The sequence below is a fragment of the Falco peregrinus genome, chromosome 8, assembly GCF_023634155.1.
Source record: "Falco peregrinus isolate bFalPer1 chromosome 8, bFalPer1.pri, whole genome shotgun sequence".
In the NCBI taxonomy this organism is placed as follows: Eukaryota; Metazoa; Chordata; class Aves; order Falconiformes; family Falconidae; genus Falco; species Falco peregrinus.
The window spans coordinates 32,945,118-32,968,322 of NC_073728.1; the positions used below are offsets into that span (position 1 = coordinate 32,945,118).

General features: G+C 50.7%; 1 protein-coding gene across 4 annotated transcripts in view; it reads right to left on the reverse strand.

Moving 5' to 3' along the window:
• HEG1 (heart development protein with EGF like domains 1) overlaps positions 1-15,793 on the reverse strand; it is a 56,137-nt gene extending 40,344 nt beyond the window's left edge. For 3 of the 4 annotated variants that reach the window (XM_055812191.1, XM_055812190.1, XM_055812189.1), the window contains exon 1: positions 15,357-15,793. In XM_055812191.1, the coding sequence (XP_055668166.1) occupies positions 15,357-15,534 (178 nt within the window). In that variant the 5' untranslated portion in view covers positions 15,535-15,793. Of the gene's footprint in view, positions 1-5,576; positions 5,968-15,356 lie in introns of those variants that run through there. The other variant, XM_055812192.1, reaches the window with a different exon arrangement.
• Positions 15,794-23,205: the final 7,412 nt, after the last annotated feature.

The window sequence follows — 23,205 nt, forward strand, 5'->3', positions numbered from 1 at the left end:
AATGTCATGGCAATGCTCAAGGCTCAACCATGGGACAGCACAACACCAAAAAGCACAATGCTGCAAGTGGCTGTGATCGCTCACAGACATTTTAGGGCAGGTAGTGAGCAAGGATGTATCCTGCTAACGCCAGGGGAGCAGGATCCCCGCAGACAGCATTTGGCAGGAGCATCACAACCAATCAGGGCACACCACAAGCTATACCAGCCCCGCTGCTTTCCTGCAGAAGGGATTTATCTCCTCAAAGGCCACAAAAAGACTCACTTGACCAAGGAACACAAATGTAATGTGTGTCTGCACACAAAAAAAGCCAAGAGCAGTTGCCTGGCTGCCCAGAGCAGCCCTTCACCCCAGAGCAGCAACTCCTCAGGAGGTTAGCGATTCCCAGGGGACCGTTCCTGGTACGGCCGCCCATGCAGTGGCTGTTTTGCCAGGGCTACGGCCACCGTGGGAGCATCCCGTGGTGAGCAGAGCTCGTGGAAAGCTAAAGCAGGCCCCTCCCGAGGACAGAGAGCTATAATTATAAAGTCCACATCTGTTAACATTGCATAATCTTAACATCATCCGAGGCTCACGGAGGGAAAAAAAAAACCACCTCATCTCAACTTAGAAAACTCCATGCCGGCTGTAGGAAAAGCTTAGAAAGAAAGGCAGACAGCAAGGGAGAAGAGGCAGGGAGCAAAGCCGGGGCTGCCGGCCCCGCAACGGGTGGCACGGGTGGCTGCCGCTCCCCACCGGGGTCGAGGCCGGGTCTGTGCTGTGTTTTGAACGGCTGCTGCGGATGTCGGGATCATGGGTGGAGGCCAGTTAGGAGCCAAGTGAGTTTGTGTGAACAAAAGCTACAGCCCTAAATCTGGACCGTCCAGGGCTCTCTGGGATTTTCAATTTCCTTCCTTGTTCTTGCCCTGAAAGAAGCCGTTTGAGGAGGGAGGGGGGAACGGGGGGGCTGAAATGGAGCTTAGAAAAAAAATATTCATACTTGAGACGGGTCAGTTGAGCGTAAACACGCTGATAATATTGCTCAGGGAAGGTCCCTCGTGTGCACTAAGCACTGGAAGAATGTGAGAGGTTTTTAACCACATGCAGTCAACCCTTTTCTGCTAATTCTTTCAATATTAATAAAAGGAATTATTCAGGCTGGATGAAGAAAGGTGGCGAGAGAGGGTGGATGGGGAAAAGAAGCGGTGCGGGAGCCCTGCTAGCACTTCCGACCCTACTGCAGGGCTTGGTTTGGCTGGGGTACCCTATAGACACATCCCCTGGTAGCGCCTTGCTTTGGTCCTCGTGCTCCTCGTCCTCTCCCCACCAGCTGCCAGGTAGAACAGGACAGCAACTCACAGGACTTTAAATCATTTTAAACATCATACAAAGGATTTATGCAGCCACCAACAGTGACTAGAGCTTTAATAAGTCAGCTCGAGAAAGGTGATGGGGGCTTAATGCCAGCAGCAGACCCTGCAAGCTCAGAGTGCCAGGGTCCAGGTGGTTAACACCTTCCTGGCTGCTATGGGTAATGTGTGCCCACAGGGCTGGGGACATCAGCATCGCTCTCAGCCCCTCCTATGCCAGGCCATGGCACTTTGCTGGCACTGCGCTTTATGAGACAAAACCATGCTACACTTCCACACCACCTCCCCTCTGGGACCTGTAAAACTGCAGAGGATGCTAAAGGTCATTTTTGGTTCCTACCATTTTTTTCATGATCCCAGAGCCTGATGCTCAGAGATGCAATAAGCAAAAAAAAAGGATCCAATTATTGCTCTTAAGAGCAGTACTCTAAAGCAGAGAAACAGGTACTCCAAAATAAAGACCACACAAAAACCTGTGGTCCTTTCCAAAAGTGTGGGATGCATGCATACAGCTTGCCTGCAACCAGGGATAAAACCCTGTGCAGGGACAGGATATTGTCCTGCTTATCCAGTGGTTTCCAGCCTCTTACTTTTGGTGTCCTAACATTTCCGCGAGGAGGTGCAGGCCCCCAGATCACCAGCTCAAGCCTACGAAGCCCTGAGCTTCTTACTCATCTTTCTTGGACAGTTTGGGTTCAGTCCACAGATCCCTGGCACTACACAGACCCACACTCCCTGAAAACCACCAGCCCAGGGCTCAGAGCAGCACCTTAATCCTCTTTTCATGAGCTTTTGTTTTTAAATAGCTTTTGGCAACTCAATTGAAAAAAAGTCCTGTTTTATTGTCAAGTCTTCGGAAAACACGTTCAAATGCAAGTCCACTTCCAACAGGGATAAGCTGTCTCATGACTACCCATACGCCTAAAAAAGCCCCATAACCATGCCAAGGCTCCAGTAAAATCCCAACCCAGTCATCCAGCCATCCAGCGAAGAGGGGACCAAGGCTGCGGCCACGGAGAGCTCCCACAGGGTCCCACCAAGACCCACGTCCCTGCTGCCTTCCCTGAGCAGAAAGCCTGAATCAGCCGTATTTGCCTGCATGCTGGCTCGTTTGTGTTCTACCTCAGAAGTGTCCCAGGTGTTAATGTGGGAAAAGCCCCTGCAGCCCCAGGGGGTGCGGAGGCAGCTCTGCCCCAGCACCAGCTGATGGGGCCCGGGTGCACTTACCAAAGGGATTTCTTTCTCACCGTTTTCAGTACACATTAATAAAAATAAGCCAAAAGAAACCTCCTGAACGGCACAGCTCTCTAAGCACTCTCTTCCCCCTCTCCTGCTGCTCTGTGATGCTGAAATGTCTCCAAGCACCCTGCCTGCACCATGGATCCTGAACACTAAATCCCAGCGCCACCGCATGCACTTCAAAAACCCTGCAGGCTTTTCTCTAACGTTCTGCAGAATTGTTACAGAAAATATCAGCCATGCAGCACTTTTCCTTCCTCCTTCCAGGGTTTTTAAAGTCATCTGGAAGTTTTGCTCAATGGGAAGGCAGCAGTACCCTCACCTGCACTGGCAGCCAGAGAAAAAGCCATGCAGCGAGCCAGCCCGGTGTCATTTTAACTTCTGCTCCCATGCGAAGGCAGTGCTGCTGGAGACTGTCAGACGGCTTGGGGAGGAAGTCTCCTGGCAGGGCTCCACCAAAGTGGAGTTGCTAGGTCACTGGAACAATAAAAAGGCAAGAAAAAACATCCTGGCTGCAAAAAAGAAAGGAGCGGGGGGGAAGGAAAAAAGCCGTGGCAGTGAGTACAGTGCTGGTTAAGTGGAAAGAACCAGGGTCGGAGAGAGCAGAACGATGATGCTGCTGGCTTTCGTAAGCACGCGACTTAATTTCTAGTGTGAACCTTTCTCCAGAGCTCTCACACAAATAATTCCAGAAACACAGAATCTGACTGCAAGGTAGGCAACTGGTAAAAATCTCACATGGGGCAGTATTTCCAGGGAAGCTAGCCCACTGCTGTTAGAGAGATATTAATTACCCTTTTCATGTTAACCAGGGCATCACAATCCATCATATGACTTTCTCATCCCATCACATGCCCCCAGCAGCTGCCCGTGTTCACTTAAAACTGGTAATGTAAGAAAACTGCCTCCAAGCAGGGCTACACTTTGGCAGTCGGGGGGTGAGCAGCCTCACAAGGTGCAGAGTGCTGTGCAGCCCTGGGGCTCAGGCTCCTCTGCAAGGAAAGGTGCTGGCAGCTTAGAAGCTGCAGGATGAAATTTTGCTTTCTGAAAAGTTTAATGTCAAGGCCAGAATGGAGCATTAGCTCATTCTGTCTGACCTCATGTATAACCAATGTCATTCCATGTAGCTTATTTACTCCCTGTGTAAGTTCAGTGACTTGTACTTGACTTAAATGGATCTTGCAGGGAAAAATACCCCAAAATACTGGTATTAGTGATTATTCAGGGTTGTGCTTAAAACTGTGAGAACTATGGGCTGAAGCACAGATTTTTCTCCACAAAACCTCAACACACATCAAAAAGTGATGCCTGGCAGTGTGAAGCATATGTGCAGCAGGAGCCGGCTGCCCCAGGAGTGGAGGACTTTGGCCCTTTGCAGACCCAGGAGAAAACAAGGCAGTATTTTCATGTCGGACTCTGGGAACAAAATGACAGGTCCCTGCTCCAAAGTGTTCTGAGCCCAGGACCTGCTTCCCACAGCCAGGAGAGGATAATAAATACCAGGAAGACAGAGTAGGGAGTAGGAAAAGGGGTGCTGCCATGCTGAGAGGCTATGCCAGGAGCAGCCAGGGCTGCCACGTGTCCCTGGGGGCCAAGCGATGCTGCCCATTGCCGCAGGGTGGGCTTTGGTCCAGGTGCCTTGACCAGAGCCTCACTCCAGCAATGCACTTAAGAAGAGCTCCCTAGGGAACTACTCTCCGTGCTTAACACTAAGCACGTGCCAAAGAGCTTTGCTGGCTGATGGCCACACCAGGAATGATGACCAACCTGGGAACTGAGCAACTTCTCAAGGACGTGGGGAGGATGAGAAGGATGAAGGGCCCTCTTGGATGCAGGAGGATCACAAGGCCACCAAGGGGTGGATGCAGTTTGGTGACACACAGATACAAGGCTCGCTGGATTCTACCCTCCATGTAGACTAGAAAAATCCAACCTCACCCCAGGGGAAAACTAACGGCAGCCCAAGCCTTACAACCTGCTCTTGCCTCCCAGCTGAAGGTGGGATGCAGGGCACAGTGCCATGCCAGTGGGAACCATGGATGCTCTCATGGCTCCTACTCTTCCAGCAAAGGACAGTGAGCCTTGAGAGAGCACAGAGAAAAATGCAAACAGGCAAAAACTAAAGCAGCTTAAAGAGAAATCCCCAGAAGAGATAAGGGCCCCCACCTCCCTTCCCCCATCTGCTGCGAAAGGATGATGATCTAAATCGCATTTCCTAGATGACACCGCACCGATCTGCCACCGGAAGCAGCGGTGGCCGCGCTCAGGATGGCGCCCAGCCTCCTTCTTCCAGGGCACAAGCCAGGTCCTTCACCATTGGCACCCGCCACCCCGTCACCACTGCCACCGTGGAGGAACAGCCTGCCCTGGGGCGGCTGGAGCTGGCATCCCTCCTGCTGCCCCATGCCACACTCCCACAGCCTCTGCAGTCACATGTTTCCTTTCTGAGAACCACGAGGGAGGGGATTTACCATTTCCAGTGCCTTTCTGCACGTTTCAGGGAGGCTGAGAACAAGGCGACGCCTTTTCAGCTGTGTGTGGGTCCCTGCTCTGCAGCAGGCAGCCTGCGGCCAAGCCCTGCAGCCAGCAGTGGAAGTGGGCGATGCAGAAGGGCAGGACTAGGCTGTCACCCTCCGAGCTGTCACTGAAGACACAGTCAGTGTCAGGTCACAGCCTCCCTTGATGCGCACCAGCACAGTGTGCCAAGCAAGGCAGCGCAGAGGATCAAGAGGCCAGAAATCTGTGCCCAGACCCCATCTGCCCACACACTGACCCATATTACCCAGCACAGAGCCACCTCACACAAACTGCCTTGGCACGTTCTTGCCATGAAGTGACCATCAACTTTGGTCTTAACCCAGCACGTGATGTTGCTTACCCAGCACCGTATGATCCAGGGGCACCACCAATTTGCAGGGCAGGATTACAAGGATCTCTGTCTGCAGGGTACAGACTGTTCTCAGAGGCCATGAAATTGCCGATACTCACATTTCCCAGGTCAGAAGCCTCCCAGTCCTCATTTGGCTTTCTTCATGCATCATATTTGCTGCATGCCCCTCAGAAAAGACCATCTTCATGATTATTCTGCACTCTCTGATCAAGTTTCCCTCCTAAAAAGCATCCTTTCAAAGTGCTTTTATCTGCAGGGTTGGCTGCCAGTCTAAAACTGCAGCCCCATTCTGTATTTGCTCATAATGTCCTAAAAAGAATTAACATTTAGATGTTAGTCCTGTAACTGAATCTGAATCAAACAATGATGACTGTTCAAATGCCTAAAGCTACTCAGGGGTATTTTCCTTTAAGCTCTTCCAAGCTTGTACCAGGAGTAAGGAGCTTTCTAAAGATGCTTTTGTGAGCACCAGCTACTGAAACCCTTCTCCTTGTCCCTCCAGACACAGATAGAATTATGCCCAGCTCCGGCACAAAGATAAAGGCTGAATTACAAAAGCAGTATTATGCTCCACAATCAGGGTCCTTGATTCCAATTGACAAGGAAAGCAAATCATGCGCAGTTGGTTTGCTGATGTTTCCATCCCTGGAAATTCATTCCTACCAAAGGGATAGAAATCATTTCAATACAAAGGGTTACCTTTTGTGTTACCTCCCCAGATTGCTAAATCACCTTAACTTGTCAGTTCGTGATCTTACAAGTTACGCAGGGTCACACCTGGCCACCACTTGTATGGGATACCTTTCTTTGCAGAAGGTTTAACTACCAGCTGCTACAGTTTCCTCGATAAGAAAGTGTTCTCTTACCTATAACAGCACGGATGTAGCGGGAGAGCTATTCAGAGATGCTGTGAAACCCTTCTCTGGAGTAAATTTTTTAAAACGTATTAGATAAACATCTGCTGGTGATCCTGCAAGGGAAGAAGCCTTGACATCCCTGGCGAGATGTCTTGAGATCCCTTTCAGGCCTGCCTTGTGCTTTTATAGAGCACTCAAAACCAAAACCAAATGAAAAACCCCTCAAATATCCCCGCTCCAACCTCCACCCCTCCAACTTACACATACTGCAAAGAGTGCTGTCCTCCCCCTGAAACAGATCCTGCCACCCTGGGTGGGCAGCAGTACCCTCCAGCTAGGCTACCACAGAAGGTATCTTTCCAATAATACATTGAAGCCAAAACTTAGTTTGGTGTGATTCATCCCCGCTTCAGCGAAGTTCAACAGAGCATGATGTTTCACGCCGGTCCTCAGGGCTCAAGAGATTTTTCCACAAAAGGAAGGGTGTTAACGCCTGTGTCCTAACAAGCAGTGACGTGGATAATTGTGCTCTGTAGATCCAAATTCCTCTTGTCACTCCAGATGCAGAAATGCCTTTTAGCATGCTCTTCAAGGAAAAAAGGGCGCGCCTTTGCTACTGGTAACCCCAAGAAGCCTGCCCATCAGTCCAAAACTCCTGCACGGGGTTTCTTCCATGGTCTGGAGATCCCTGAGGGAATCTGAGGGTGGGTTCTGGTAGCAGAAATGACAGTGATGTCCATCTGGCAAGAGGCGAGAGGTCAGACCAATTCCTGTGATGGCCTTTAAAACCTCTGCCATCACAGCAGGCTGAAAAATGCTGAGAAAAACGCCCTGAATGTGTGTGCAACACGACGTCCTCTGGGAGAGGCAGCCTGAGCTGCACCCCTGGGACAACGGTTAACCCTGCCAAGTCAACCCTTCAGGCACAGTCTTTATGCCTTTCTATCGGACCACTGAAAATTCCTCCTCACTCCTTTTCCAGCTGATTTCATCTCAGAGCTAAATTAGCTCAGGGTTAAAAAGAAAAGGGTATTTTCTCCCAGCCTTCAGCTGCAAGATCTTTGCTGCCATCTAACCACTGTGCAAAAGGTCCCTCAGACATCTCCGTGTTTGCCTTGGCGAAAGAACTGTAAAGGTCACGGCGTTTCCAGAGGACCCTTTGCAAGCACCGACTGGGGAGCCCAAGATGGGGTGCTCACGCAGACAGGCAAAGGGAAGGACCTGCAGCATTTTGTTGTGTTGCGAGTGACACAGTCACCCTCAAACAGCTTAAACTGGCCAGACCTCAGCCAGGATGCTGCAAAAGCAGTTTTGAAAGTCCTTCCAGCTTCACATCCTTGCAAAGAATGAAAAGGCAGATGAAGCTTGCATCTCCCAGCGGAGAGTCGATCTGCCAAGGTCAAGGCGCTTGCACAAGGCATTCGGATAGCGGGACAGAAAACAACTGGGTTTGCACCCAGTCTTCCTGCTGCATTGCCCTGCACTTCTTTGCGCACCCCCTCTTTTCCTAGCAAAGCAAGACTGTTAAGATGGTTGCACTTCTGCAGACAGACTCACAGGCAGAGCCTTGCCAAGCAGGACTGTCTGAAACGGCCCCTGCGTCTGGACTCAAAAGCCTCTGGAGATCAGCTTTGAGCTAGCGGTATTCTTAAATGCAGCCAACCTGGACTTCTTGTGTGTCTCCTGGATTTGCAGCTCACGCTTTCAAGGGCTTTTTATCTACCACCTCAACAGCCAGAAGCTCTTTTTCTCCCCCTCTAAGTGATTCTCCTGTAACAACAACTCCAGGAGTTGGGGTTTTAAGGAAAGACAGCCAAACCTTAGGAGGCTCTCAACACAGATCCTGACTTCTGGCAGCAGCACTCTCTCGCCCACAGCCGAGATGCTGACTGCAGCTCAGGAGATGCTTAAGTAAACGACTGCAAAACTATTTATCAAATTACTCTGAGGCAAGGGCACAGCAGATGCAGAAGCAGATATAACTCTCCTCGACAGCCCTTCCTGCGCAGAGGACAGGCAACGGGAAACACCTTCATCCAAAGCCATGGGAGGGACTGGGGCAGCAGCACCGGAGCAGTGACAGCTTGTAGCATATTTCCTATAAGCACCTGCTTATAGGAAATAGGTCGGGTTTTCCATTTCAGGCACATCTTCAATTATATTTTTATATCTCATGCATTTTATACTGGTTTCTGAAGAGATGAAGCTCCTGAGACAGCTTCCTCTGTCCTCCTCCTACATCGAAACAAATTAGCCTGGATGGCAGACACCTCCAAGACAGCAGGTTCCTACAGGTTTTACAAAGACCAGCACTTTGCTAAAGAAGACTCCAGTGAGTGTCCGACTTAGGAAGCTGCTGCACCCAGACCAAGGAGGGTCCCTGTGGTTTGGTCCATGCCCTGACCGTGGGACCCATATGCACTCAGCACCCACAGAGCTCAAAATAAACCACAGCACACATAAACTACCCATGCTGTGGGAAGCAAACTACAGGTACTGCTCACAGAGTGACTTCATCACATGTATCGCCCTTGCATTGGTTTGCCCAAACACTGACAGCTCTAAAAATGAGCCTCTTTCTCCCCTGGTGTTATACAACCAGACTTTTGACCCCAGCACCCCAGTGACTGGAAACCTCACGTCGTTCTACCTTCCTCCAGTTGATCCCTTTGCTCACCCTGGCTCTGCCTGCCCCTTCTCCGAGCTTTTCAGGACCAGGGGTGACCAGCACCCAGCTGAGATAAACCACAAATTAACAGCAAAGAAGGGATGTGACCCAAGATTCTGAAATCTGTATTATAAACCCCACAGTATTCAGATCCTGCGAGACATCCTCATTTTAAGCAGGAACTGGTTCTTATTCCCTTTTCCCCCTGTTCTCTCCTGAGCACTTCAGTAGACTGGGTCTGACAGCAACGTTACTCTAGCACAGGCAATAGCTATGCTAACAGCTTGGAGGAGCCGAAGTTTACAGAGCTTCCTTTACTCGAGGGAACTGCATTTTTCTAAGATTATATTATTACTTGGGCTGGTCGCTCAGTAATGCAACATCATTTCCCTTTTGGGTGGGAAAGTTCTCTCCTTGTCCTTGGATGCGAATGATTTCAGCCTGAAAGGATGAATGCGAACTCTGCATAATCAAAGAGCCACAAATGAACCATGCCCCTTGCTGAAGCAGCACGAGGTCATGGTATAACACCTGGGCATTAAAAAATATATGGTGATGGGTACACATGCATCAGCTGTATGTATGCAGAAAAGGGTGAGAGGGAACGGAGTTCAGATGGAACAAAACCATTTCCACTTCATAGGCACCCACAGACTTCATTCTTTCACCAAGCCTGTGCTTGTAGCCCTCTTGCATCTGCTCTGGATGAATATCCCAGCAAAAGAACCTCTAATATTTATGGAAACATAGAATTACAATGCAAATGTCAAAAAACTGCTCAGAGAAATAAAAATTTGAATTTGTAATCAGGTCTACTACCACTGAAAATTGGATTCTTTGAGCCTTTTATGCTCAGCTAATCAGGAAAAAGAAAACACATATCATATGACCTACATCTTCAATCAAATGTAAATAACAGGGCCTGTGGTTGGGGTATTAAGGCCTCGTGATGAGCTTGCTCATGAGCTGCAGACTGTGGATTTTGTATCGGACATTATCAAAGGATAGTATGAACAACCAACCTTTAATTCGCTTGGAGCACCTTCTGACCCTCTGGCTGGTCAAACTGCCCTGAAAGCTTCTTTGCACCATTGCAACAGCAGAAAGACACCACGACAGGTGCCAGGATCCGCCCATGCCTCTTTCCAGAGGAGCTCCGTGCATGTCCCAGTGGATCAGCCCAAGCGTGAGCAGTGCCACTCGCCTGCACAGACGCTCACCCACCCAGACCCTCCTCACCCCCCACACCCGAGAAACTCTTGAAACTATGGGGGGTGCAAAGCCAGGACACAGAGGGTTTACAGTGGCTCCAGATCATTTCCTCAGGGTATTTAGGCAGTTGCAGCTCTGCCCTGAGCATCCCACATGCGGCAGGGGCAGCCGCATGGGGTGCAGCGTGCCGTGCCCCCCTCCTGCCTCCCTGCAGCAGCACAGACACAGGCAGAAAGACAGCATTCTTTGGTGCAAAAAGGCAGCAGGCTCAGCCACAACTGAGCCCTACCACCTATCCTTAGTTTGGAAACGGTATGTAGCTACCACCGATGGGAAACCCATAGCGCCAGCCAAGGGTCCTTCCAGCAGCGACTCCAGAAGAGCTGCAGACTTTGGTGGTGCCATAGTCTCTAGACCGCAGCACTGAAACACCATTGCTATGCTGACTCATTTTATTGGCTTGATTAACTTTTTAATTGCAATAGTTCCTTATTCTGGGGTCTTTTTTATTAGCTTGGATAAATGCTTCATTAAAACCATCACAACCAGAGCAACGCTACCGAGGCCTCAGTCCCGCTCGCTGCACTTACCGCAGACGCAGCGCCCGTGGCAGCCATGCACATCCCCCGAGCCAGGGCTGGCCACTGGCATCACCCACACAGCGTGCACCTACAGTCGGCCAGGCTGTGGTCTCCACTTTCACCCGAGGGACAGCTCAGTGCCCAGTTTGGCAGCTAGCAGGACAGCAATCCCCTGCTCCTACTGCCCAGAAAACTCCCGGAATGCCGTTTGCGGGACTGCCTGAAACGCGGCAGGTTTGAAGCAGCAGCTTTCTGTTTTGGATGCACAGGCACAGTCCCAGCCATGGCAGCATCCGTTCGAGTTCTGCACTACAACCACCCCAAGACCAACCACCTTTCTAGCCCGGTACCACATCTCCTCTGCTAAATGACCATAATCCTCTGCCACCTCCAAGAGATGTGGTGGGGATGGAGCCACCAGCCTCCGCACGGCATTCGGTGGCTGTGAAATGCCCCTTGTAAATGAATGGGATGGGGAGGGTGGAGGCAGCACACAGAAACAGCTTGGGAGCTCAGTCAAGGAGGCATTCTGACTGCTAGCTCAAAAACTGGGCTCTATAAGAGCAGGTGAAGGAAGCGAGTTGTCCCAGAAACCCCACACTCCTCTAAACTCATCATTATCTGCAATTTTTGATACTGAAAATAATATTCCCTGAGGAAGACACCCCTGCACCAGCAAGGCTGGCATCAGCCCCCACAGACACGGCAGCAACCACACATCTCCCTTGTCCTTCTAGCCACGGGAGAAAAATAAAGCAAATCAAATTATCCCTCTGAAGTGGTGAGGGCTGCTGGAGCAGAGCGTGCTGCTGCTGAACAGGTGCGGGCTGGCTCTGGCAGTTTGCGACTGGGAAATTAAACTTTACAGAGAGCCCAACAAGGGGCTTTAGCTATGGCAGCTATCCCCTTACCGCTGTGCCCTCGTCACAGCTTGGCGCTCGCGTTCACTGCGTACGGTGGTGTAAATCAATACGCATCACTATGTGCTCCCTGCCAGTCCGGTTACACAATTACCCCTCCGACCGCATTCATTTATCACTTAAATATCACACAAAGCGCTTTTACAAGCTGATACAAACCCAGCCGGTCAGTGCATGACTCTTGTTACCTTCAGGGGTCTGGGATGGGGAATGGGCAGGAAAGCTGATCCCTTATCTCCCTCCTTTTCTGAAATGCGTTTTTGCCCCTTCTCTTTACTTATTTGCTTAATAATGTACTCCAAAGGAGCAGAGCTAAATCTATACAGCTCCAGGGACTTCATGTCTAGAGCGCACTGACCAAATCCACTTACAGCTCACAGGGAGGAACAGTGAAGATGCCCGAGACAGGAAAACCCTGCAGCCTGCAGGTCTTTTGATAGCAACGCAGAGGTGCAGGAGATGATCCTTCCTTGTCCTTGTGCTGCAGGGGGAGGAAGCATCCTTCCTGCACCACCCTGGTCACCTGAAATCATATCAAAGCTAAACAGCAGCATCTTACACCTCTCAGTAATGGTGTGACTGCACAGAGAGCCAGGTTTCCATCACCCAGGAGCCACAAAATACATACGGTGAAATTTGAAGCAGGTTTGCAGGCAGCACCGTACTTTTGTGCAAAGAAGCATCCTCACCATCTTCTTCCCATGCTCCTAAATCTGCTTCTTCCTCACACAGAAAGTTTCAAAGATAGAAAGTAAAAAAAATAACATAAATAAATGCAAGCTGTTCTGCCCCTCTAAGAGGGTTGCAAAGTTTCTCCTAGCCAGCCAGCCTAAATCTCTGCTGCAAGCTAAGCTGATTCCTTCTCAGGTGATTTCACAACTATTTCCAGGGCTCCCACCGTCGAAGCTACAAACGTAGGCATCACTTGGTATGGGAGAGAGAGAGAAAGGACACAAGGACAAGCGCAGATGGCAGAAAAGCAGAACTTCTCAGGGCCAGCCCATTGCTGGCAGCCCCGTGCTGTGCTGGGCAGCCTGGCAGGGCACTGGTGCAGGTCAGAAGTAAAGGGAAAAGGGATGCTGCAGAAACAGGGGGACACCCCGGCTGCAGTGACCTTGTTGGGGGCTTGGTGCCACCCCCACTGTCCTCGTGGTGTTACTGGAATTATTCCCATTTTACAGTTGGGAAACTGAGACCTGTGGGAGGACAGAGCTTGTAGCCAAACCCCTGCCCGACCCAGGCTGGTGGCAGACAGTGCCTCCAACTCACTGGGCGCCCACATGAAACAGCAGCCAGAAGAAATTTCACGGAGGGGTTTCAAGACGCTCGAACTTTACTGTCACCAACTTTCTTGCTTCCTACTTTGCCTATTTTTTTTTCCCCCTGTGTTCCTCTCCCCCCGTTCAGCCTGTATTTTAAACAACACACAAAGGCCATCTGTCCTCATTTCTTCATCAGACAAGCCCGTGGTGGGTTTGGCAGGGAGGGGCGGCAGATGTGGTCCAAGGCGCAGGCAGGCCAGGGAAGGCAGTGAGGCTCTGTGGGGCAGCCCAGCTCCCGCCTCGCCCCACGCTTTGTGAGAGGCTCAAAAGCCCCATTTCTACACCCACTGCCTCACCATCTGCTTGCTAAACCCTGCCTGAGAAAGGGCTTTTGCTGCCTAACCTCAGACTCGCTTCAAGTGGAGATGTAATCTTCATTTCCACATAGCGACAGAGTGATGGGTTCACAAGATACACCCCACCCCCCGCTTCAAGCAAGTGTTTTCAAAGGCGAAAAACATCTCAGAGGGGCAGAGGCAGTACCAAGACAAACAGGGATTTCTCAAGCGTCTACAGCTCAACCTGAGAGTGATTCAGGAGATCCCATCAGCCCACGCCCGAAATGCCAAACAATTCCCTTGACTGACAAGCATAGAGCTGTAGCTAACAGCGAGTGAATCGCGGCTGTCAGGACCCAGCGTAATTCATGATGCTGTTTGCTAGGGAGCGAGCTACTGCCACGCTATTTATCACTCCTTCACGATGCATCCCCCATTCCTTCTGGATGGGGCTGACATAATTCACGAGCACCTGTAGCTGCTGAGCATGGGCTGCATGGAGCAAAGCCCAGGCGGCCAGACACTGGTAGCCAGACAAATGGCTTTTCCAGCATGTGGACGGATAGTTCGAGCTTTTCAGACTCTTAACAAAGGAAATGCATTCCTCTACTGACTCTCAGGAGTCATCAAGGTCACAGAAAAAGATGCCAGATCGAAAGCTGAGATGAAATGAAATAGTTTTTTCTGTCCACCAAGAAATTTGCACAGCTCTCGTCAAATAATAGGCGAGCACTTTGCTGGCAAGTTGCAGATTTTATCTTCAGACAGCTGACAGCAGGTAAGGCAGCACTATTCTCTCCCAGTTTGGAGGGCAAACGGACACTTGGAGCACCACAAAGAAGTGGCTGAACTGGGAACAGACCCAAATCTCCTACATTTCAGTTCAGTATCCTAGTCACCAGGCTGCTCTCATGCAAACAGTGTTAGTTAGGAGCTTTCTAATCCTCTGCAGAGTACATTCCAGTTGATATCCCCAACTGTACCTTTGGTCTAGTGTGGATACATCTTGCAAAGGCACACCTTGGGTTTGTGAAGAAAACTAAAATGCTATAAATGTAGTATTGTCACATTTCCTGAAAATGTATAACTCCATGAAAATAACTTAACCCCAAGTACCAAAGTATGAGATTCCGTCTATATGAGAAATTAAAAGTTGAAATTTTACAATCCAGCTCAGGCAGGTGATCAATCCTAAAACCTACTTAAAACATACACAGAACTTATTTGACAAATTGGATTTCCTTATACCACCTGCAGACACCTAGCACTTTCTAGAATTAGTCATACTTAGAGCTATGTGTCTTCTTCAGTGAGTAAATGAACCAGTTTACTGGGTGCCAGTGAAAATGAGCCCTGCTTGTTCTGGGAAAAATATGGTTTCTCCTGTGGTGAAACCAAGTTCAGCATCATTTGTAAAGCACCAAAGTAGTCATCGCTCCTGGTAACGATACTGTGGATGCGGCATGCAAGAAAAAATGTGACTTTATACATGACTAATCTGACAGTCTGTAGGCAACAGAGAGAGAGAGGTTATTTATAGAGAGCTGATGGCACCTGTCCCCCCACCTGGATGTGGGTCAGCACCTAAGGCGAGATGAGGGCATGTCCAGAGACAGCAGCAGGCAACTCAGACCCTGAAGACCACCTATGGGAGCCACCGATTTCCCACCTGGAAAGCATTTTGGTGGGTGGATGCAGGCTGGCCGTGCCCCTAGTACCCACCAGCGCCTTCTCCAAGTTCCTCTGTGAAGTTTCCTCCACTCACCTTCGAGCCAGCCCACGCAGCTACAGCGTGTTTACGGTTTCCCACCCACGATTCCCATCCCCATCCTTCGCCCAGCGAAGCGCTTGCCTGCACCACCAGGGCTGGGCACGGGTCAAAGCGGAGAGGGAAGGTGCTGGGGGGGGTTGCACTCCGCAGCTGCGGTGCTGGGGGGATGCTCAGCAGCCCTCTGTCGCGGTGCGGCGGGCAGTGCGCGGGTCCCACCGCCACCAAGCCCCGTCCCCGTCCCCGTCCCCGCGGCGGAGCAGGGCACTCACCCGGGCTGCCGGCGTGTCCCGCGGCGGGAGGCGAGCAAGGGCGGCCGAGGCGGCTTCGGGACGGAGGAGGAGGAGGAGGAGGGGGAGGAAGACGCCGCGGGGAAGCGAGGGGCAGCGACCCGGCCGCCGGGACCAGCCCCAGCCCCAGCAGCAGCAGCAGGATGCAGGCTGCCGGCATGGCGCTGGGGGTGGAAGGAGGGGAAGCGGGGAGGGGGGGGGGGGGGAGGGGGGGGGGAGGTGGTTGTTCACATGCCCGAAGCGGGGCAATGAATAACCACGTAAATAGCGATTTTTAATTAATTCACAGTCCCCCCCCGCGCCGGGGCGGCGCAGAGGGCGGCCGCCCCGGCCTTAGAAGTGCGGAGTGCCCATAGCGGAGGGGGCGAGGGGGGGCCCGGCCAGCGGCGGCAGCAGCCTGCGGCCAAGTGCCGGCGCCCGAAAGTAAAAGGGCAGGCGGCGGAGGCTCCTCCTCGAGCCTGACATCACCCGGCCGCGGCCCGGCACGGCTCGGCTCGGCACGGCCCGGCACGGCCCCCCCGGCTCGGCACGGCCCCCCCGCCCGCCCCGCGCAGCCCTCGGGCCGCCCGCTCCCTCACCCGGCCGTGCGCGGCACCACTGGCAATAACAACAATAATTTAAACGTTATTCTTACTTTTACTTTATTCCTCCTGATGCATCTCCCAGCCGCGCCGGGCGAGCGGGAAACCCCCTCGCCCGCCACCCCGAGCCGCAGCCGCCGAGGGGCGCCCCGCTGCCGCCGCCTTAGCGCCGCCGCCTCCCGGTGCCAGCAGCGCGCAAGTCCCGCGCCCCGCGCAGCGGCGGCCCCGCTCCGGCAGGGACCCCCCGATCCGCGCTCCGGCAGGGACCCCCCGCTCCCGGCAGTGAGCCCTCCCACCGCGCATCGCCCCACGAAGGTGCTTTGCTCTCCAGGGCTGCCCTGCCTGCCTGCCGTGCCCTGCCTGCCTGCGCTGCCCTGCCTGCCTGCCCCGTTCTGCAGGCCCCGTGCGATGGCGGTCTGGGGGAGCGGGCCAGAACAAGGGGGCTGCAGTCAGGGCATCCCGCACACCGCCCGGCTCCCGCACAGGGCTACGGGCCACACGGCCCCGTGACCGCCCTGTGACACTCCCATGCTCGTTTTTGAGCTGCGGGGAAACAAAGGCAGCCAGCAATCGAGTCCAGTACCACCTCTCTGGATGCCACCAATACAGCTTCTGAAGCGGCTGTGCCGCACTCTGCAGGATGGAAAAGTTTCTTTCCAGATAAGCATGGTGAGCATTAGATAGCCCCAAATGTAATGCCCTTCGAAATCAAGCCCTGGTTAAATCACTTCAAATCTTTTACTGGTTATAAAGCTAACCTGCTCTCTTTTAAATGCCAGCAGCAGCATTTTGAGGCTGCTGCTTCTTGTGGTGGTGAATTTCCCAGGCTGGGCTGTACGGGAGGCAAAGGATTTCCCTTCATTGTTCTGAAATTCCCTTTCATAATTTCATGCTCCTAGTTCTGCAAGAGAGCACGCTATGGAGCAGCAGGTCAGGCTTTGCCAGGGCTGCTGGCATCCAAATGCTCCGGGTTTAGCATCCCTGCCGAGCTCTCCCTCCCCAGGGAACGTGCACCCATCCTGGGCAGCCTCTCCCCTCGGAGTCACTCCTGGGCCCTTTGCTTTTCCCTGGAGCTAGTTCAGAATCAGGCTTAATTTCTACAGGCCAGGCAGAACCCGACCTTTCACAGCTGGGGCACAAGTGACAATACACCACAGCCAGATCGCTGCAGGCTCGGACAAAGCCCAGATCTGGTCCACAGTCCCCCCACTCCCTGTGTCTCTCTCCATCAAAAGCAGAAGTCGATGGCTGATAAGCACGAACTCTCCTGAAAGCCTCTTTCCACCCAAAAGGTGTCACTGAGGAGCCCACACCAGCATGTTAATGACCTTGGCTCTACCCAGACACAGGACTTGGTCTCCCCCGCTCCTCTGCTTTCCTCTCGACATGCAGGTGCTTTCTGCACCTTCCCACACCCCTTTGCAGTGACGCATACTTGGAAATCTTCACACTGATGCTTGCACAACCACAGATTAAAACCCTGGAAAAGGCAGCCCTTTGAGCCACCTCTCTATCAGTCCATTCCCTATTCTACTCCCTACAATTTTTGCCATCTTCCTGCTTTGAATTTGCTTAAACTCAAGGAACAAGTCAAGCTAGTGTCAGTCTGGGACACGAAGCACAAACAAATCACAATGACACTTTACTTATACAAGCAAGCATCCCAGTCTTGGTAAATGGGGTGACCTGAGTGACCCAGAAGCCACAGACAATTACCACCAAGGTCCATGATCCATACAGGACAGCTACAGACTCCTTCAGTCTATATCAATGTACTTAATTCTTTATGAAACTGTGTAAAAAAAAAGTTTCCTCATCAATAAGATGGAGAGACCAATACACAGCTGAGTAATGTGCCATCGTGGGATTGAGTTAAAGCTCAGGTGAAGAGCTGTGAAATTTTCTGATACTTTGGGAGATGGCACAGGGAATGTAGAGCCGCAGCTCAAATAACTTGGGAATATCTTTACACATGAAATGCAGGACTCCACATTATCGTTTCCTAAGATAATAATTAATATCAGTAATAATTATGATTCTTCAGAAAGTTTTGTTAGTTCCTGGATTTGCCAACCAGCACATCTGATGCTTTCCTACCTCCTTTAACTGTGCAACAGAGGTGAAGCAGGAGGGGCAAAGAAACCCCTCCAAAGTCAGCAATACACCATCAGGGCTGTGCAGGGTAAATTAAAGCCAAACCCAGTGCTGACAAGAAATAGACGCTCTCCTGTCCACTCACTCTCAAGCCTGAGGGCCCTAACACTGAGCCTAGAGATCTCATCCCTCTCCCCTCACCTTTCCCAAAAGACTTCCCCCATGTATAAGCCAGGTAGCAGCTCCCTGCTCCTCCTACATCCTCCCAAGCTGTAAATCCAACCAGCAGGAAGCACAGTATCGAATGCTTTTCCAAGAAAGTCTCCATAAATTTTTTTCTACTGTTTTACTCAAGAGGCACATCAAGAACAGTAGCAGAGCAGGCAAATGCAAAACAAACATTGCTGAAAGAACAACCGGCGTCCCTATCGCATGGCTCCGGCTCCCTGTGCCCCTATGGCGCATCCATAGCACAACCCACCATGCCACACCACGGGCTATAAAAGCAGTAAAGACCCAGAGAAGCCCCCTCAGGGCAGGGGAGGGCAGATAACACCCTTACCCAAATTGCCATTAAACCTGCCTGAGCTGCCACAACACTGCATTTCTGAACCCAACAAGGCACTCATGACCGTGACAGGGGTGACCACGAGGACCACACGCCGGTACACATGGCCAGCAGCAGGAAAAGCCAGGCAAAGGGCCCTGGGCTGCCCCTGAACTGGCTGCGTCCTGGCAGAGCTTAATATAGGTGGAGAAACACACTGGCAGGGCCAGGGGTTGCCCGTTGCAGCCTCCGACGCACATGGCAGCAGTGAGGCTGCTGCCTTCACCAGCCCCAGCAAAAGCCCCACAATGTGAACCCGTGTGTTCAAACCAGTACTTACCATCAGAAAATTATCCCTCTCCTCTCCTCGTCATGGCTCCAGTCATGAGCAGCACATCATTCACAAGCAACTGGAAAGGAAACATTGATATTCAGGCAGTTTGGGACTTCCCAAATGCAATCCCTTCCCCTCCCAGGTGCCTAATTTGCCAAGGTTTAGTGGCTGTAAATTTAAAGCTACTGTGTTTTCCTGCCATCTTATTTTACTCCCACCTTCACCACTTCATAAGGAATATCCCTGCAGCAAAGGAGTCAATTTACAGTTGGTGCTTTTGAGCTCCAGCTCCAACAGACACCTGAAAACATGGGAAAAAAATCTCACGTTTTTGGTTTGGGTTGGATTTTTAAAGGTGGATAATTTTTTATCCATGGGAGCTGCAGAGGGTAGTGTGGTGGGGATACCACCCCTGTCACCCACGTGCTGCATTAGATGCCGTCCTGGGAGGCTGGGAAGAAGCATCAGTGGTGGGAGGAGGATGCGCTGCAGCAGGATGAAGGTGGCTGCGTGGAGCATGAGCACTTAGTGAAAGCCACTGGTGACTGACTTTTCCTTGCATGGTCCTGGAGCTGTTTACCCCTGTGGCACGACTGCACGCTCTGCTGCCACATCCTGCTAATAATGGTTATAGGGCAGCTCTGGGCTGAGGGCTACTCCCCTCCCTCTTTGAGAGCACAAAACTAATAGGAGATTTAAATGCATGAAAGTGTGCCTAAGGAGTCAGATGGGCCAGGCAAACCCTGATGTAAAATAATGCCACAGCATCCTCCTGAAAGAGGCTGTGACCTCAAACGTCTCCCCAGATTATGTATAAAATGCATTTAATGCTTCCATCTGAAAGCAATCAGCACATTCAACACACAAAGGAGTTAAAAACAAACAAACAGAAAGCTCATCAACCCAGGAAGCCTCTAACACAACTATATAAAACATGATTGATATCATATGCTGATTAATTGAATCCCACCCATCACCTCATTTTGGGGGAAGAAAAACATAGCATGTTTTTATTTCACCTTGATTTCCACTCTCCAGATTGAGGGGCTAGAGACAATGACCAAATTTGCCTGGTTCTGCATTGCTTTGGACTGAAATCACCACAAACCACAGGAGCCTCTACAGAAGAAGCATCTCTGCAGCACTTCGTTAGGATTACATGGACCAGTCCCTTCTCTCCGGTTCTATAGGAGCCTTTTGCAGCCCCAGCCAATGTCATGAAACTCCTGCAGCTCCCTTGAAACTCAGCCCAGATCTGTCCAAATCTTGGATCAGGCTCATAAACCTCAGACAAGTTTTAAGCTGATGATGAATTAAGGTACAAAGTGAATATTTTCTGCTTCGGAATTTGTTATTAAAAGTCGTGAGTTTCCAAAGTGGACAGATAGTTCCTAACCGTAATGAATTACCTTCCTCTTCTCCTCTTGATGCTGTAAGCCATCCATTAACGGAACCCAATCATCCAAAAGGCACTTAGTACCGGACCATTTTTCTTGACATTTTGGGGGTGGTAGTTTATTGATTAATTTTTACAAGAACTGCTTGCCTTGTACCTCCATTGGAAGCAGCTTGTTCCAGATACTTGAAAATTGAAAGTCAGGATGGATACAGGTCTTGTGATCTCTTCTCATCCTTCACACAAAAACGCACAACAAATTACAATGATGTTGCATTTTGGATCCTGTCACTGGAAATAAACCCCATATTTTCTGGGAGGGGAAAAAAAAATCAGCCATTTAAATATAGCTGGGAAGAAACAATTCTAAATTCCTGATTTATTTCCTTTAAGACCCTTTTCAAGAAAAAAACTCAAGAAAAACCCAACCCTTTCAGAGCTGAGCAAAACACTGCACAGCAGCACCCTTATAATCCAGAAAGAAGCCTCTGCCAAAGTTTATAAGCAACATTTGAATCCGATAAAGTTACAGGTGCACTCCTTGACTGCTGCGTTCCTGGGAGTGTGCCCACGCTTCCATTCGCTCTTGCACGAGGTGGGCAAATCCCAGGTATAGGGGGTCGGTGCATGAACGTCATGTGAAAAAAAAGCTGTGAGGAGCAGAAGGCGGAAAGGGAAGGAGCCTCTCTTGTGCCATATGGGCTTTAAAGCTATTTATTTCTAGCCAGCAGTTTGCTGCTGGAGCCCCTGATCCATAGCTTTTAAGGCTGTTACTGCTGAGGTCTCACCTCGTCTCAGGTTTAATGGCAGATGCTATGCCAAACCTGCGTCTCGGCAACACGCTGCTGCGGAATATAAGCAAGTCCATTACACACATACCTCTTTTATATGGAGTTACCCAATTTATAGGTTGTCTACAAACTTTTCTCTCTTTTATCCCAGTAATTGCCTTTTCTAAAATTCACCAGGCTTGGACAATAATTCAAATAACCTTGGTTTCGCACTAACCTAAATGTTAATCCCAGGCTGGTTCCTGTGATTCAGCAAAAGCCTTCCAGTCTTGCAGGTCTAAGTATGATGTTGTTCAAGAAATTCTGCCTGTCTGACCCGGAGGTGCAGGGGCAAGAGCATACCAGCTCAAGGGGCACAGAGAGCCCCCCACACCTAAATTTGGCCACGCGCAGAAGCATCACTTCATCTTTTGTCATTGTTCTTTGCTACCTCAGCACTGTGGTCTCAACTATCTGCTGTGAATAAGTTACCCTGGCAGGTGGGTGATTATTTTGGCCACTGTACACAACAAAGACCATCCAAGGAAACTCAAAGCTGATCGAGAGAAAGCCAAGACGGGAGAAGAAAAGGCCAGGTTTGAGCTAAGTTCTGGATTTAAGGAGCTTGGTTCTCCCTGTGCATACTCCTAATGGGGGACACAGGCAGATCCAGGGGGATGCTGAGAATTTACACCAACTGAGGAGCTGTCTCCTTATGCCAGTATCACAATAACACTTCACGTTATTCCTGCCAATTCTTAGTCTTGATTATTTGTGCCGCAAGTTTTTTGAGGCAGAAGATTCTGATTTCTGGACCTGTTTAGTGCTGTGGGATCACAAACACAGCATGAGCTTCCAGGCAATACTGCAAGGCAAGTAATAAAATATTTATCCTCCACTGCCTTCTGTCCTTGTATGCTCTGCAAAGGGAGACGACAAAACTAAAGCTACTGATTTACAGTTTGAGTCTTCTAAAGGAACAAACCCGAGCTGTTACAGCCACATCTCTCTCAAAAAACAAATGTCTTCACACCCTGATGCCTTGCAAAATATTTTCGTTTCTTACATAATAATAAAAAACCCCAAAATTTCCAAATTAAAGGGAAATAATTATAGATAATAACAAAGCCTACATGGCTTAGAAGATTAAAGAGCCTTTTCATAACGATGTTAATAAAGCTGCAATGTATATGGGACATGTGATGCTCAGAGCTGAGTCCCAAACCCACCTTCAGGGAACCTGAAGCTTCACAAAAGCCTCAGCATCTGGAGTCAGAGCCTGGCTCCCAGAGGGGTGAAAGCAGCATGTTCCTGCTCACAGCCGCAATCCCCACCTACATCTCTTCCCTTCAACCACTAAATGTGAAGCTGATAAATTCCTACCCCTCATTTCACCCATTATTTTTTTAGAGTGCTACAGAAGCTACAGACATTTTTTGACACAACACCCCAATTTTGGGCAGTGCGATTGATCTTTTTTTGCTGGAAAAGCTTCCTCAGTGTGCAAAGCCCTGCACATGGCCTGACCTCTCTGAGTCTCCAACCTGACCCAGCCTGTGGGGTCACTGGTGCTAAAACCAGGCTTCCCTCCACTCTTACGCCAGAGCTAATCAACTATGCCAGAGCCGATGCTCCAGAAGTGATCAGCACGTCCCTTTTCAAGCATTAAACAGCGAAGTTGTTCTACTCATAACCTGTAATGGCAGCAAGGAAACTGGCCCTATGCGATGCATTCCTCCCTTGCAGATACAAGGGAGGGAAAGCACCAGGCACCCGTACTTACCGGGCAGTGGAGGGAGCTGGTTCCTGCTGTGGTGGTAGTACCAGTGGAGGAGGTGGCAGAGATTCTCCAGCAGCAGCACGTGGAGGCCAAAGAACAGAAACCCCTGGAACGATGTGCTCTGTTAGAGCATCTCCTCTGCCGCCAGGTCCTGATAGCAGCTATTGCCATCCAGCACCAGTGCCAGCCCTCCTGCCACCATTTTCCAGAAATACCAGGGCACGACCCATCCCTGCACCCGAGCCCTCCAGATATCCCCTCACTGGGCCCCTGCACAGCCCAGTGCCTTCCCCCAGCAGGCAGTGGAGGCTTTGTCAGAAGACAAACAC